The sequence below is a fragment of the Suncus etruscus genome, chromosome 1 (assembly GCF_024139225.1).
Source record: "Suncus etruscus isolate mSunEtr1 chromosome 1, mSunEtr1.pri.cur, whole genome shotgun sequence".
Classification (NCBI taxonomy): domain Eukaryota; kingdom Metazoa; phylum Chordata; class Mammalia; order Eulipotyphla; family Soricidae; genus Suncus; species Suncus etruscus.
The window spans coordinates 144,465,901-144,479,887 of record NC_064848.1 but is presented as its reverse complement, the minus strand read 5'-3'; the positions used below and the strand labels follow the sequence as shown (position 1 = coordinate 144,479,887).

Here is a 13,987-nt window from a genome sequence, read left to right as displayed (position 1 = left end):
TGTGTGTGTGTGTGTGTGTGTGTGTGTGTAAGAGGCTGGTGACCCACAGTCTGTGTAGTTACAAGCTCTCATGTGCAGGGACATTTAATCTAAACTGGTAGGTATTGTGTTCAGAGTGACCCTTTCATTCATTTACTTTTTCAGTGTGGTCACTCTTGATGACTGCTGGGTTGGGAGATTTTTGTTCGTTATTGTCTCTGGATTTGATTTCTAAGGCTGATGCACCAAACCACCTACACATAATGTATGATGACATTGCAAATATATTCTTTCACAGTGCTGGAAGTCAAGGTGCCAGTCTAGAAAGTACCTCACACAAGTCAAATCAGCACTAACTCCACTAGAAATTCCAGAAAAGAAATGTGATCTGGCTTTCCCACCCTTGAGAGGTAGTCCATATTCCTTGGATTTTGGCCCATTCCTGCATCTTCAAAGCACACCCCCAACTTCTGCTTCCCTCTCTCTACCTTCTCCTGACTCCCGTGACCTTCATGCCTTCTTCGTGCCCATGAACTTCACCAAAGTTCTCAATCCTCTTGTCTGTCAAGCTGTTTCCAAGTCCGTTTGGTCTCTCTCACCCCTTCTCAGAAATCTTATCTCCTGCACTGTCATTTTGATTCTCACCTACCTAATTGACCACTGATGGAAATTTATAAACTTGTGGTCCAAGCAAACTTTTCTAGGTACCTATGTCTCTCTGCTGCCAGCTCCTGGTTTCCCTTATGATACTAGTAAACAACCCTTCTAGGTTCCATGATACAGCTGCTTCTTTCTTTGCTCCCCAAGCCTAACTTCCATTGCTACTCAATGGTTTTACTGCAGAAGTCTCCTCTTTCTCTTGCACTAGCACATCTGTGCTTTCCTATAGGCATATGCACCATCACACAGGCTGTGATTACATTTACTTCAGAAAACGGGTCTGATTTTGTGAATGAGTCAGATGATTGGCAGAAAGTGACCAGGGCCCATCATTCACATCTGCTGTGAATCCAGGGTCTGGAATTCACTCTGGTCAAACCTAGAAATCTTCCTATCTTAGTCAAGGGCAAGGACAAAATGGAATTGAGGTGAAGTCTCAAAGATCTACAGAGCAGATGCTTTGTATGTGAGAGAACCCAGGTTCAACCCTCAGAACCAGAGTCCACTAAGCATTGCCAGGAGTAACCCTGAGCCCTGAGCCAGGAGTAACCCAGGAGTAACCCACACCACCAGGTGTGACCCTCCCAAACCAAAACTACAACTATACCTTTATTTATCTTTATCTCTCTCTGTGTATGCATAATTTACACATATTTCTATATGCATCCATCTATATCTATGTACTTTTACAAAACCTATACCTCTATATCTCTAGCTCGATATCTGTTGGGTGATTGTGTAGACTTATAAGTAGATGGAATGCTGGCAAGAGTCACAGTTCAAACCTCAAGTAGTCCTGCATAGTACCTTCTGCCTTTGGCTTTTTGTGCTTTTCGATGATTAGATGAGCCTATTCAAGAGCTGTATGAGCAAAGCTGGCTTTGCATGTGGACTTTTAGGTTCTATCCCCAGCACCACTGGTCCCCACACACAAGGCAAGGAGGACCTCCATCTCCATGTGTGGTTCAAAGAAGTAGCTCATAGGTCTCTGGATTTAAAAGAAAATCTCAACCAAAACAATTTTCCCTAGAAATATTTAGAATAACTTCTGACCAGATGTCCAGTGGCCTAGTCAAACTTGACATATAAAATTAACCATCACTACTAGGGTGGATCCTCCTCCCAGGGACATTTTATACTCTGCTTATAGGAAGTGCTCAGTACTTCGTGCACTTCTGTCCCCACTCAGGAGAACTTATTAGCAGATGTGGGAGAGGTGGCTGGTTCTGCCGTCATGTTCAGTAACACAGGCATCATGCCAGGCTGTTCTTGAGTTCTCAGATGATGCAGAATGAGCTTAACTCCAATGACTTAACTCCAGCACATGCTGAAAGTGCCGGAGTCATGGCTGCTCCAAGGACAGATCCTGCTTGTCTGCTTCCTATAGCTGATGGTCAAGGACTCAGCTACATGTAGTGCCTGTGACTTACTCCTGGCTCTGCATTCTCCTGGAGAAGCTCAGGGTATGTGGTATCAGGGATTGAAACTATATTGACTGTATTTCAAGTCAAGCACCCTATCCCCTGTACTAATACTCCAGACTTTTTCTCCAGCTTTAGATAGGAAGTAAGCTATAGCAGGAAGGTTCCACTTTTATTTTACTCAAATCCACATGGTGACCTACAAGAAGGCTTATCCTACATCCACTACAATGGGCTTCTTTCCCATTCTAGGGAGTTTCAGGATCCCAGTAGGGTGGAAGGGGAAATCCTAGAGCCACTCTCTAAATGGCCATCCACAGAAGGTAGATGACACATCAATGGACATCTGGTGGAATATGCTGGAATGCCTGATAACTGCTCCAATAAAGGAACCGTGATAACTTGGTAGGACATACAATAGGAACCAGAAGAATCCAAGAACTTTACATACTCAGCTATTGACTGGATTGAAAGAATGAATAACTGCTGTGGGGCAAATGTATGTCTGGCTGCATGCCAGTTCTAATACCCAGTGACTCCAAAAAACTACCACAGGATCCTGATGCTCTTGAAAACTTCATAATACTCAGAACACAAAATTATCGATCTGCTTCTGGAGCGCACTAAAAACCCAGAAGCAGAGGCAGGTGCAACTTTAGTAATCCACAAACAAACAAGCAAATGGTTCTCCTCATTTATTCGCTCGTCTCCCAGGCCTTCTGCATTATAGATCCTCATCATCAAAGGTCTCCAAACACGTAAGCATGGTCTCATCATTAATAGAAAGCTCTAGATCCTCCTGTAAAACAATGTGGGAGAGCATTTGTTTATTTCAATGCCCCAGATAAATGAGATGAAACCCCCAATCTAAAGTGGTCCTTGCCCTCTTTCTCTCCTCCACCTCTCCAGCTGCACAGTCATGCTGTCTTAACAGTGTAGATGTGGGGCTGGAGAGATAGCATGGAGGTAAAGCGTTTGCCTTTCATGCAAGAGGTCATCGGTTCGAATCCCAGCGTCCCATATGGTCCCCTGTGCCTGCCAGGAGCAATTTCTGAGCATGGAGCCAGGAGTAACCCCTGAGCACTGCCGGGTGTGACCCAAAAACCACAAAAAAACAAACAAACAAACAAAAAAAAAACAGTGTAGATGTATCCAGAGAAATGTGTGGTTAGCTGCTTTCCTTGTACAAATGTCACAGAGTTTAATCATCCAACCCAGATGGGACTGTCTACTCCCCACACTTGGGACCACCGTGGCATGTGTGGCCTGTTGTCAGCAATGCCTGACTGTGTCTTCTGCAGCTTTTTTGGTTTGGGGACCATATGGCCAGATCTGCTCAGGGGTTAGTCCTGGCTCTGCATTCTCCTGAAGAAGCTCAGGGTATGTTGTATCAGGGATTGAAACCATGACAACTGCATTACAAGTCAAGCACCCTATCCCCTGTACTACTACTCCACCCCCCTACTCCAGCTTCAGGAAGGAAATAAGAGCTATATTAGGAAGATTCCACATTTTCTCTACATTTGTATTGCCATGAATCTGAATGGGCCTGTCCCCTCAGCATGGCTCAGGAATTATTAGCTACCTTGGGGAAAGGCCATTTGGAAGCTTCCAGAGGACCTTTTATCAAAGGTCTTTGATATTTTTCCCCTTCCTGAGCATCCCAGCCAGATCACTGGTAGCACAAATGAATCTCCACAAAGCTGCCAGCCAACAGGAACCACTTGTTTGTGGAAATGTAGCTCATCCTTTCAGGAAGAGGTCAAGGAGTCACCTCATATTTAGGAAAGCTTGGGTGCTTGTTGTCACTTCTGGGGCCTTAAAAAGCATCCCCCCGATCCCTTATCTCGGTTTCCCCATATGTAACATTAGGCTGTGATCAGCCACCCATGGAACACACCAGAGAGAATGGATGTCCCCCAAACAGTGTACCTTGGTAGGGGACTGAATGAGCTCTGCCTAGAAGGCTCCCTCCCCACAATCCTGACCTCTCTGTGCCCACCACTCTCTGATGGGAGTGGGTCTCAGAACCCCTTGCTCTGTACCTCCTCCTTGATCTCGGTGTTAATACAGCAAAGGCCTTCGAAGAAGTCAACTATTTGTTTGTAGAGCTGGAACTTTTCCTCCAGAGTGTCATGCTCACCACTGGTAAGCTGCCAGCTGCCAATAGGAAGAAGAATTGGTGGGTGTTCAAATCTCAGGTTTCACTTCTGCCCATGACCCCCTAAGAACTTGGGTAATAGTGCCAGCCTAACATTTAGAAATATCTGTGGTCCCCACTCTACCCAAAGGGGCATCCAGGCTTCTAGAGGTTCTGCTTACTGGAGCAGCACAGGGAGCAGGCCACACCTTGAACCCAGTCCCAGGAGATTCCCAGCTAGTAAGCTTCCCAGCACAGCCTTGGTGCATGCACAGAAGGGTCTGTATGTTGATTCCTTTCACAGACCATATCTAGTCCCAGGAAGCTGCAAGTCTGGTTGGAGTTTTTTTTTTATTTTGGGCCCATGCTCAGAGATTCTCAGGTATTACTCCTGGCTCTGTACCTATAAATCATTTCTAGCAGTGCCTTGGGGACCATAGGGGATATTGGAATTAAACCCAGGTGGTCCATATGGCAGGTCAGCTCCCTGCTATCACTCTGGCCCCAGGAAGGAGCTTTTGACCTCACTTCCTCCTGGAAGAATCCTCCAGGAAGCTCAGGCCCTATATGGCAACAGTGCCATCATTTCTAGGCTGGACTTCAGCAACTTCTCACTCATGTGGTTGCAGCCCAAACCCATCCCTTTTCAGCAGAAACTGGGATCCCCACATGGAGTCACTCTGGAGAAGACAGGTCTCTCCTCACATCTTGGTGTTATGGCCACGGTCAACCCGGTCAGAGGTGGCCCTCATGTCTGGAGTTATGAGGCCATCAATGACTTCCTCCTTTGCAGCTCTGACACAGCCCCAGTATCACAGGACTGAAGCAGGTCCTCAGGACAAAAGGCAGGAGCTTCTCAGATAAAGTAGCAGGATTTCAGGCCCAAACTGGCTTTCCCTAGAAAATGACCTGAAGGACAATCTTGTCCTATCAGGGGTCCTCAAACTTTTTAAACAGGGGCCAGTTCACTGTCCCTCAGACCATTGGAGGGTCTGACTATAGTAAAAACAAAACTTATGAACGAATTCTTATGCATACTGCATATATCTTTTGCAATAAAGAAACAAAACAGATAGAAATACAATATGTGGCCCGTGGGCCATAGTTTGAGGACCACTGTGACCTAGATCAAGGCAAGCTGCATTTTCATTTTAAAGTCTCCTCATGTACTGTTTTGTGTAAGGTCATCCATAGACTCCTCAGCAAGCTAACCAGTCCCTGCCACAGCCTGAGTTCAATACAAAGCTTACCTCCATGTATACCAATGGTCTCCATGCCCTTGGCATCCTGCCCAGTGCCTGGACTGTGGCTTTTCCCTGATCACCTTAGTCTGGGAAACAGATTGGCAGGGACAACATGTTGTTGGTAGAGGCCTTTGGATTGGTCCTCATATTGCCTTCTAATTAGATGTCTCTCAGTTGGTTCCTTTGTTGTTGTTGTTGTTTTTTTAAGATGTTTCCCCCATTGCCTTCTCATCTGGCTTTTTCCCCTCCCCTTGCAGGAGTGGGCTTTGTTTATCCCAATAAAGGCTACTCAGGAGAAGGAGATGTCATCTTGGCTCATGGTTCTATGTGGTGGAGCAACTGGCTTGTGGGTGAACAGCTTGCAGTTCATTTTCTGGCCTGTTATACCTGGCCTGTGTGTGGATTATTTCCTGAGTCAGAGTTGCTGCCGGACTGCATCTCTTGTCCTACATGGACAAGGAGCATGGGAATCCCTCTCCCTCACAGGAGATTGTGGAACACATAACCCATCATTCAATACTGGACAATCTCAGTCTGAATCTACATGGAAATGTTTTCTACTCTAAAAAAACCTCAATCAAAATCACAGCAGTGTCACAAGGGGTCACACACCAATGGCACAATCTTTGGGCCCATTCCATGAGAGTCACAGACAGAAGTAAAGATCTCAATTTGTCTTTCAGTGGCCAAAGTGAGAGTTTGAATATTCAAACTGAACATTCAAACTCCTGAACATTCCAGCAGGGTACGTATACTCATACGCCCTAATATATTCATATACATATACACTCATATGCATACATATACATACATACTCACACATTCATACACACATTCATAATTCAAACATTCATACATACACTTAGCCATTCACATGCATATTCCTGCCTAATCACAAATTCATTATGTACTCATACTCACATACATGTTTACTCATATACACACACTGCTATCACAGATTCATATTCACCCATAGGCTCTCCATACATGCATATTATACAAACACACACCCTCATACTGACACATATTTCTATTCACAGCATCCTAAACATAGAGGTACATTAATATTCACTTCCACTCATAATACCTTTAGACACATATAAACACCCCTGCTCATACCATCCTGGACATAATCCCTCTCACATTTTCAGACACATGTCCCATAATCATCAGATGCACACCTATATATATGTATATATACACACATATATATACTTACACATATTGATTCAACACACAATCCTCAGTGCACAGTCACACATGCTGACATGCCTCCACCCTCACACACACTTGCATGTTGTCTATCGCACTTCCTCACCTGGGGATCAGTGGACTGAGAACCTCATTTTTGTCCAGGAAATGTGCCACATTTAAAGAGTCTTCAAAGCTCATCTAAGAGAAAGCAGATGTGTGGAGCTGGGACTCACGCAGTTAGATGCCTGCTTGAGGCTACAGCAGGAGAGCTCCATAGAATGGATCCCTCATTCCGTCTTCCCCAAAGCACAAGCATGTTGAACTGGAGCTCAAATCCATAGCTTCCCTGTGGGTGAAGACTAAGTTTTTACTTAATCAACAGTCAAACTTTTCCAGAAAAATATGAGGGTAGAGCAGAGGGTGGCATTTCCAAGGTAGTGACTATGGATAGTCCAAAAGACCAGGACTACCTGCCCTGGGGTAGGGAGGTGAGGGCAGCTATGCCCCATGGAACTGTCACCTCCTGAGTCTGGCTGAATCCTGCTTTACTGGTCATGGATGCTCTAAGAATTGGAGCTGAGAGACACATGTTGACAGTGGAGGCAGCTGTCTCTTACCTGGGCCTCCTTCATCACTCCCCAAACCCAAAACAGAAAGGTATCACATGCCTGGGACTAAGGGGTTACCCCTCCTCAAGGACTGGGTGTGTTCACCTACATGGGAGCCTAATTTACATTACATCAGTCACTGGCTCAGAAATTGATCCTTTGACCATTTCTGACCCGGGAAAGAAGAGATGGTAAACTATGATGGAAATTTCTGGAAGTATTTTACTCTATCCTGGAGAAATCCACACAAAATCCTCTACTTTATTGGATGGAGCAGAGAAGGAATAGCAACTCCCTGGCTACCAGCTGTCACCCCACAGACATAGCAAGGACTGGGTGGGTGGGGGGACAGAAAATGTGAGAACCAGAGAGAGAAGGAAGATCCCAAGTGTGAGGTGACATTGTGTTCCACCCCCCTGGACCCCGACCCTGGGACCTCCTGTCTATGAGTTCATTTTTTTCCTGGTTTAACAGGAACCAAGTAGTCCAAAGAATCCCAGCAGATATAATTTTCTAAGCCTTCTCTGCCACAAATACCCATGAAGTGGTCCAGAAACTCTAACAAGAGCAGTGCCATTTCATGGTGGTGAGATTGTGGCAGAGAAACCATCAACCAAGCCTGAGAAGACACGTCAGCCTTGGTTCATGAGTCCAAGTCTGGTGATTCCAGGCCTTGAGAATGAGGGAGGAAAAGTCATTTCCAATTATCCTTCCAACCCCACCCACAAGTCTGCTCACCTCCTCTGGAGTGGAGGAGAGCGAGCAGCTGGCCCCCTGGCTGCCAACACCACTGTCATATACACTGCCATTGGAATAGGTCACAGAAGGGACTGGGGGGCTGGTGTCCTGTAACCAGGCCTGCCAGAGAATGGTCTTCCTCTCTTCAGAGAGGTTCTGCCACAGGTGAGAGATGGCAGCAGACACCAGAGGGAGGGCTGCATCCTGGAGAGTGATGATCCCACTTTTGGTCAGAAGGTCCATGGTCTGCTTGTAGAAGTTGAAGTATCTGGAAGAGAACCAACACCAGCTCTCAGGCCTGCATCTCCTAGTCATCGACCAAGGATTCTGGTCTTCCCCTCACAGTCCTGGCCATAACTCTTCTGCAGCCTCATTAGTTTGGTGTGGACTTCAGGAAGTACCTGGGAGAACCAAGGATGACAGACATTGTGTTTTGAGGTTTCTCACCAAATACTACCGATACAGAGAAGAGGTGATGGGGTGGGGGGAAGGGCAGACTATATTTTCACCCTAGGGTATACGTGGGAGGAAGCCTGCTTTAAGGACAGTTCTGAAAATCAGGGTCTGAAGGGAGCTGACCAGCCTCTCTCAAAACCAGCAGAGCTGCCAAAAAGTCTTTGGAGGAGTCAAGTGAGCAGTAAAACAGAAAAGCCAAGACCGCCATTCCCACCAGTTGTACCACCCAAAATGGATTGAGGGGGGCCTGAATTTTTGTATGTGTGTTATTTGGGGGGTCCATATGTGAAGCCTTAGGTCATCACTATCTCCTCAAAGTGCCCTCAAAGTTTGTTAAACTCTTAGTCTTTTTTGTTTGTTTGTTTTTGGGGCCACACCTGGCAGTGCTCAGTGGTTATTCCTGGCTCTGCACTCAGAAATTGCTCCTGGCAGGCTCGGGGGACCATATGGATTGCTGGGGATTGAACCCAGGCCTGACCTGGATTGCTGTGTGCAAGGCAAATGCCCTACCACTGTACTATCACTTAGCCGCTAAACCCTTAGTCTAAGTGAACACAATATCTACCATATTCATGGCTTCCCAGCTATTGCCATAATTCCTGCATCTCAATCCCTTAGCCCCTCCTATATGGAATTTCAGGAATTTCTGAGATTGGGGACAGGTCTCTATATACTGAAGCTGCAGTGGCACCTTCCTCGGGAATCCCCACCTCACAGGTGTTCACACCTTTCAAATTCCAGGAGGTCTGGTGACATGATTTGGTTTTCTAAGAATGGCACTGTCTTCCTTTCCTCTTCCATCACTTTGTCTTCCTCCTCTTCCTCCTTAACATCTTTCACCAATGCCTCAACTGTGTGCCAGGGAATAGATTCACTTGGAAGAATTTCATTTGAGACTAAGCTGCAGGAGAAAATAGAAATATGATAACAGAAGCATATTAATGTCCTTCATGAACTCCCACATATCACCAGGAACCCCAAGATGTCCATGCAAAGTTTGCAGGGTGTCTTGTTCAAGATGGAAAAAGCTATCAATGAAACCAACCAGTTCAACAACTGCACTTGGTAATATTAAGTCCATTCATGATTTAAAAAACAAAAGACAAATCTTGGAGCAAATCAGGAATAAAAGGGAATTTAATCTTGACAAAAGGCAACTGCAAAAACTTGCAATTCACTTAAACTACAGGATAAAAGACTGAACTCTTCTCCCCCCAGAGCAGGAGGCAGGCAGGATTTTCTACTACTTCTCTTCAAAATCATGCTGGCTTCTTGGCACTTCCAAACATGAAAAGGTTCATCTGTAAAGGTACATGTGCATATTTAAGTTCATTGCAGTTATTAATATAGTAGCCAGTATTTAGAAAAAATGAAATGTTCAATGATAGATGAGATTAAAAAAAGTTTTAACAATACTATGAAATTGTAGGAAAGATGAAATCATGTTGCTTGTAGCAATGTGGATAGAATTGGAGGCTATCATGGTAAGCAAAATTAGTCAGAGGTAGTACAGGATGGTCTCTGTGTTTTTGTATGGAATATAGAGACAAAACAAGGGAATAGATAATATTGAACACTAACAAACCCTTGGTATTGAATGACAAAACTGGGAGGAGGAATAGGAGGAGTGAAGGTTGGACAAGAGGCAACACGTGGAAATGAAAACATGGTCATGGATTGACAGGATTAACATCATTAAAATGGCAATACTCCCCAAAGTATTGTACATATTTAATGCAATTCCTCTAAAGATACCCATGACATTCTTCAAAGAAGTGGATCAAACACTTCTGAAATTCATTTGGAACATTAAACACCCACGAATAGCTAAAGCAATCCTTGGGAAGGGGATATGGGAGGCATTACTTGCCCCAATTTTAAACTGCAATAGCAATAGTTATCAAAACAGCATGGTATTGGAATAAATACAGAACCTCAGATCAGTGCAATAGGCTTGAGTTCTCAGAGAATGTTCCCCAGACACACAATCACCTAATTTTTGATAAAGGAGCAAGAAATCCTAAATGGAGCAAGGAAAGCCTCTTCAACAAGTGGTGTTGGGACAACTGGTTAGCCACTTGCAAAAAAGCGAACTCAGATCCCCAGATAACACCATGTAAGAAGCTCAAATTCAAATGGATTAAAGACCTTGATATCAGACCTGAAACCATAAGGTATATAGAACAACACGTAGGTAAACACACCATGACATTGAGACTAAAGGTATCTTCAAGGAGAAAACAGTACTCTCCAAAAAAGTGTAAGCACAGATAAACTGATGGGAATATATAAAGCTGAGAAGCTTCTGCACCTCAAAGGAAATAGTACCCAGGATACAAGATACAGGATACAAGATACACTGAGTGGGAGAAACTATTCACCCAATACCCATCAGATAAGGGACTAATATCCAAAATATACAAGGCACTGATGGAACTTTACAAGAAATAAACATCCAATCCCATCAAAAAAAAAATGGGGGGAAGAAATGAACAGACACTTTGTCAAGGAAGAAATACAAATGGTCAAAAAACACATGAAAAAATGCTCCACATCACTAATCATCAGGGAGATGCAAATCAAAACAACTATGAGGTACCATCTCATGCTGCAGAGATTGGCGCACATCACAAAGAATGAGAACAAGCAGTGCTGGCAGTGATGTGGAGAGAAAGGAACTTTTATTCACTGCTGTAGGAATGCCGTCTGGTCCAGCCTTTATGAAAAGTGATATGGAGATTCCTCCAAAAACTGGAAATTGAGCTCCCATACGATTTAGCTATACCAGTCCTATGGACCCTAGGAACACAAAAATACAATACAAAAGTCCCTTCCTCACACCTATATTCATTGCAGTGCTATTTACAATAGCCAGACTCTGGAATCAACCAAGATGCCCTTCAACAGATGAACGGCTAAAGAAACTGTGGTACATATACACTATGGAATATTATGCAGCTGCCAAGAGAGATGAAGTTATGAAATTTTCCTATACATGGATGTACATGGAATCTATTATGCTGAGTGAAATGAGTCAGAGGGAGAGAGATAGACACAGAATAGTATCACTCATCTGTGGGTTTAAAAAATATAAAAAACATTTTTTGCAATAAATCTCATAGACAAAAGACAGGAGGACTGGAAGGTCCAGTTCATGACATGCAGCTCACCACCAGGAGTGATGAGTGTAGTTAGAGAAAGAACTACATTGAGAACTATCATAATAATGAATGAGGGAAGTAGAAAGCCTGTCTAGAGTACAGGCAGGGGTGGGTTGGGGAGGAGGGAGATTTGGGACATTGGTGATGGAAATGTTGCACTGGTGAAGGGGGGTGTTCTTTACATGACTGAAACCCAACTATGATCATATTTGTAATCAAGGTGTTTAAATAAAAATATTAATAAAAATTATCAATCTTTAAACAAAAAACATTTCTGGATATTGATTCCAGGTTTATAATAAAGCTAAAAAATGAAGAAGAATCAGGGTAGAGGGAAATGTCTTCAATACCAGCATTTCATCTGAACCACATAAATCTGCATCATGCTGGATGCATCCTACGCTAGGAGCCCCAAAGAGAAAGAGGCCCACAGGTTTCCCCACAGCCAGGCTTCTCTGGAAGCAACTTCAGGGATCTTGGAGCACACAGACTGGATCACATGTGAAGATCCAGGATAGCATGCAGTGGAGTACAAGAAACAGGTGCAACAATGCCTGTTAAATCATTCTCGCCTCCAGTTAGTTGGTAACACTAAGCCAAAGTTCTTTTGGCATCTGCAACACCCCAGGGGCTGCTGCCTTCCTCAGTCCTCAGTAACTTGGAAAGAAGCAGTGATCTGGAAGTCCCCTATATTCATGTGTGTTCCTCAATAAAACCATTGATGGGTTTAAGACCCATACAACACTATGAACCTCATAATCAGACTCCTTTATAAAATATTGAGTAGGGGGTGCTGGAGAGAGAGTTACAGAGCAAAAGGTTCTTGTTTTTCACACTGCCGACCTGATATGGTTCCACCCACTTCAGAGGATTCTTGGAGCACTGGCAAGAGTGATCCCTGAGCACAGAGCCAGAAGTAAACCCTGAGCACAAACAAATAAAAAAACTGAGAAAAAATCAAGAATTTTTAAAAATTGATATATATATTTCCTTAGAGAGGTGAAATCTTTTGTATCATTTTTTTTTTCTTTTCATAAAAGATTTTTTTTTTCAGGGCTTGGGCCTCCCCAGTAATGGTGGGGCCCATGAAAATTATAATACAATGGAGTGCTCCTGGAGTCCATGAAACACTGAGGAAGAAACTTCTGTCTGTGATTACCTGGCATATGCCTAGTCTTTGAGTTCTTTTCCAGACCTGGGTTAAGAGGATGGCAGGGGTTGGGGCTACAGTTCTGTATTTTTTTTTTTACATTGTCTGTAATAAGGGTAGATTATCTCATAACTGAAAAAATTCCACTGACGAGAATGAAATAAGGTTGATGATGTGACTCATTGGTAGAAAACATTTCTAGCCTGTGTGAGGCTCTGAGCTAGATTTAGAGAATAAATACTGTATTTTTCGTACCATAAAACACACTCCCCCCCCAAAAGGTGGGGGGAGGAAAATGTCTGTGTGTCTTATGGAGCGAATGCTGACTCTAGTGATGAGGAGTTCTTGGGGTTCCCAGAAAACGTGAAGAATACTTAAAACTTAAACTCTCTCCATTTGTTAATGACAGTCATAATGATTCCTAATGTCATGTTGACTGCTGCTCACTTAACATGGTTGAAATATTACTCTGTTATAGTTTATTAAATATTTTAGTACACTATTTGCCTTTGAATGTTTTCTTGTTTCCTCCTCTAAAAACTATGTGCGTTTTATGGTCAGGAGCGTCTTACAGAGCGAAAAATATGGTAAAAAAATGAAAAAGTCAGAGGAATTAGTAAACTGTTGCTTGTTGTGCTGCTGCCACCTAGTGGAAGGGTTTGAGAACATCTGAGTGGACCTTGCAGTGAGCGGCCAGTCTTACCTGAGGTTTTTGGCGTACAGGTTGGCATATTCTTCCTTGGCCTCCTTTAAGCTGCATGCGTTCCCGTCCTTCAGGTTGTAGGATTCTGTGGGGAGTTAGACTGAAGGCTCACCAAGAGAAAGCCAGCCTTTCCAGCTCAGGGTAATTAATTTTTAGGCCTGGGCGGTCCACAGGTCTGACTAGATTTAGAGACCAGGAAATCAGCCTCCAGGAATGCAGGGAAGGTTCTAGAGCTGGCTCTTCTCAATCAGGGTATTTTTTAGGGGGTTGTCCACCATGGTTTAGAAACCCCAAGTCCCCAGACAGCCATTTTTCCCATGTTCAGTGCCATGGAAGGGACCCGGGTTCTGCCCTTTAGTCTCACACACTCTTCTCTAGCCTTTCCAGAGGATGCAGGGACCTACTGGATCTCCCCATGTCCCCCCCATTACCTCCAGCACCCATTTTTTTCTTCCAGGGCACACTGTCTGGTGCTGAAATATGTATTTAAGTGTTTTGCATATTTGTTAATTTGTTCTGATTCCTCTTTCCCT

The 13,987-nt window shown here is 44.0% G+C and overlaps 1 protein-coding gene across 1 annotated transcript in view; it reads right to left on the bottom strand.

Moving 5' to 3' along the window:
• Positions 1-2,784: 2,784 nt before the first annotated feature.
• STRA8 (stimulated by retinoic acid 8) overlaps positions 2,785-13,987 on the bottom strand; it is a 29,097-nt gene continuing 17,894 nt past the window's right edge. The window contains exons 5-11 of the mRNA XM_049782575.1: positions 13,455-13,539; positions 9,168-9,341; positions 7,985-8,252; positions 6,763-6,836; positions 4,906-4,995; positions 4,106-4,220; positions 2,785-2,847 (exon numbers count right to left, since the gene is read on the bottom strand). Of these exons, the coding sequence (XP_049638532.1) occupies positions 2,785-2,847; positions 4,106-4,220; positions 4,906-4,995; positions 6,763-6,836; positions 7,985-8,252; positions 9,168-9,341; positions 13,455-13,539 (869 nt within the window). The remainder of the gene's footprint in view (positions 2,848-4,105; positions 4,221-4,905; positions 4,996-6,762; positions 6,837-7,984; positions 8,253-9,167; positions 9,342-13,454; positions 13,540-13,987) is intronic.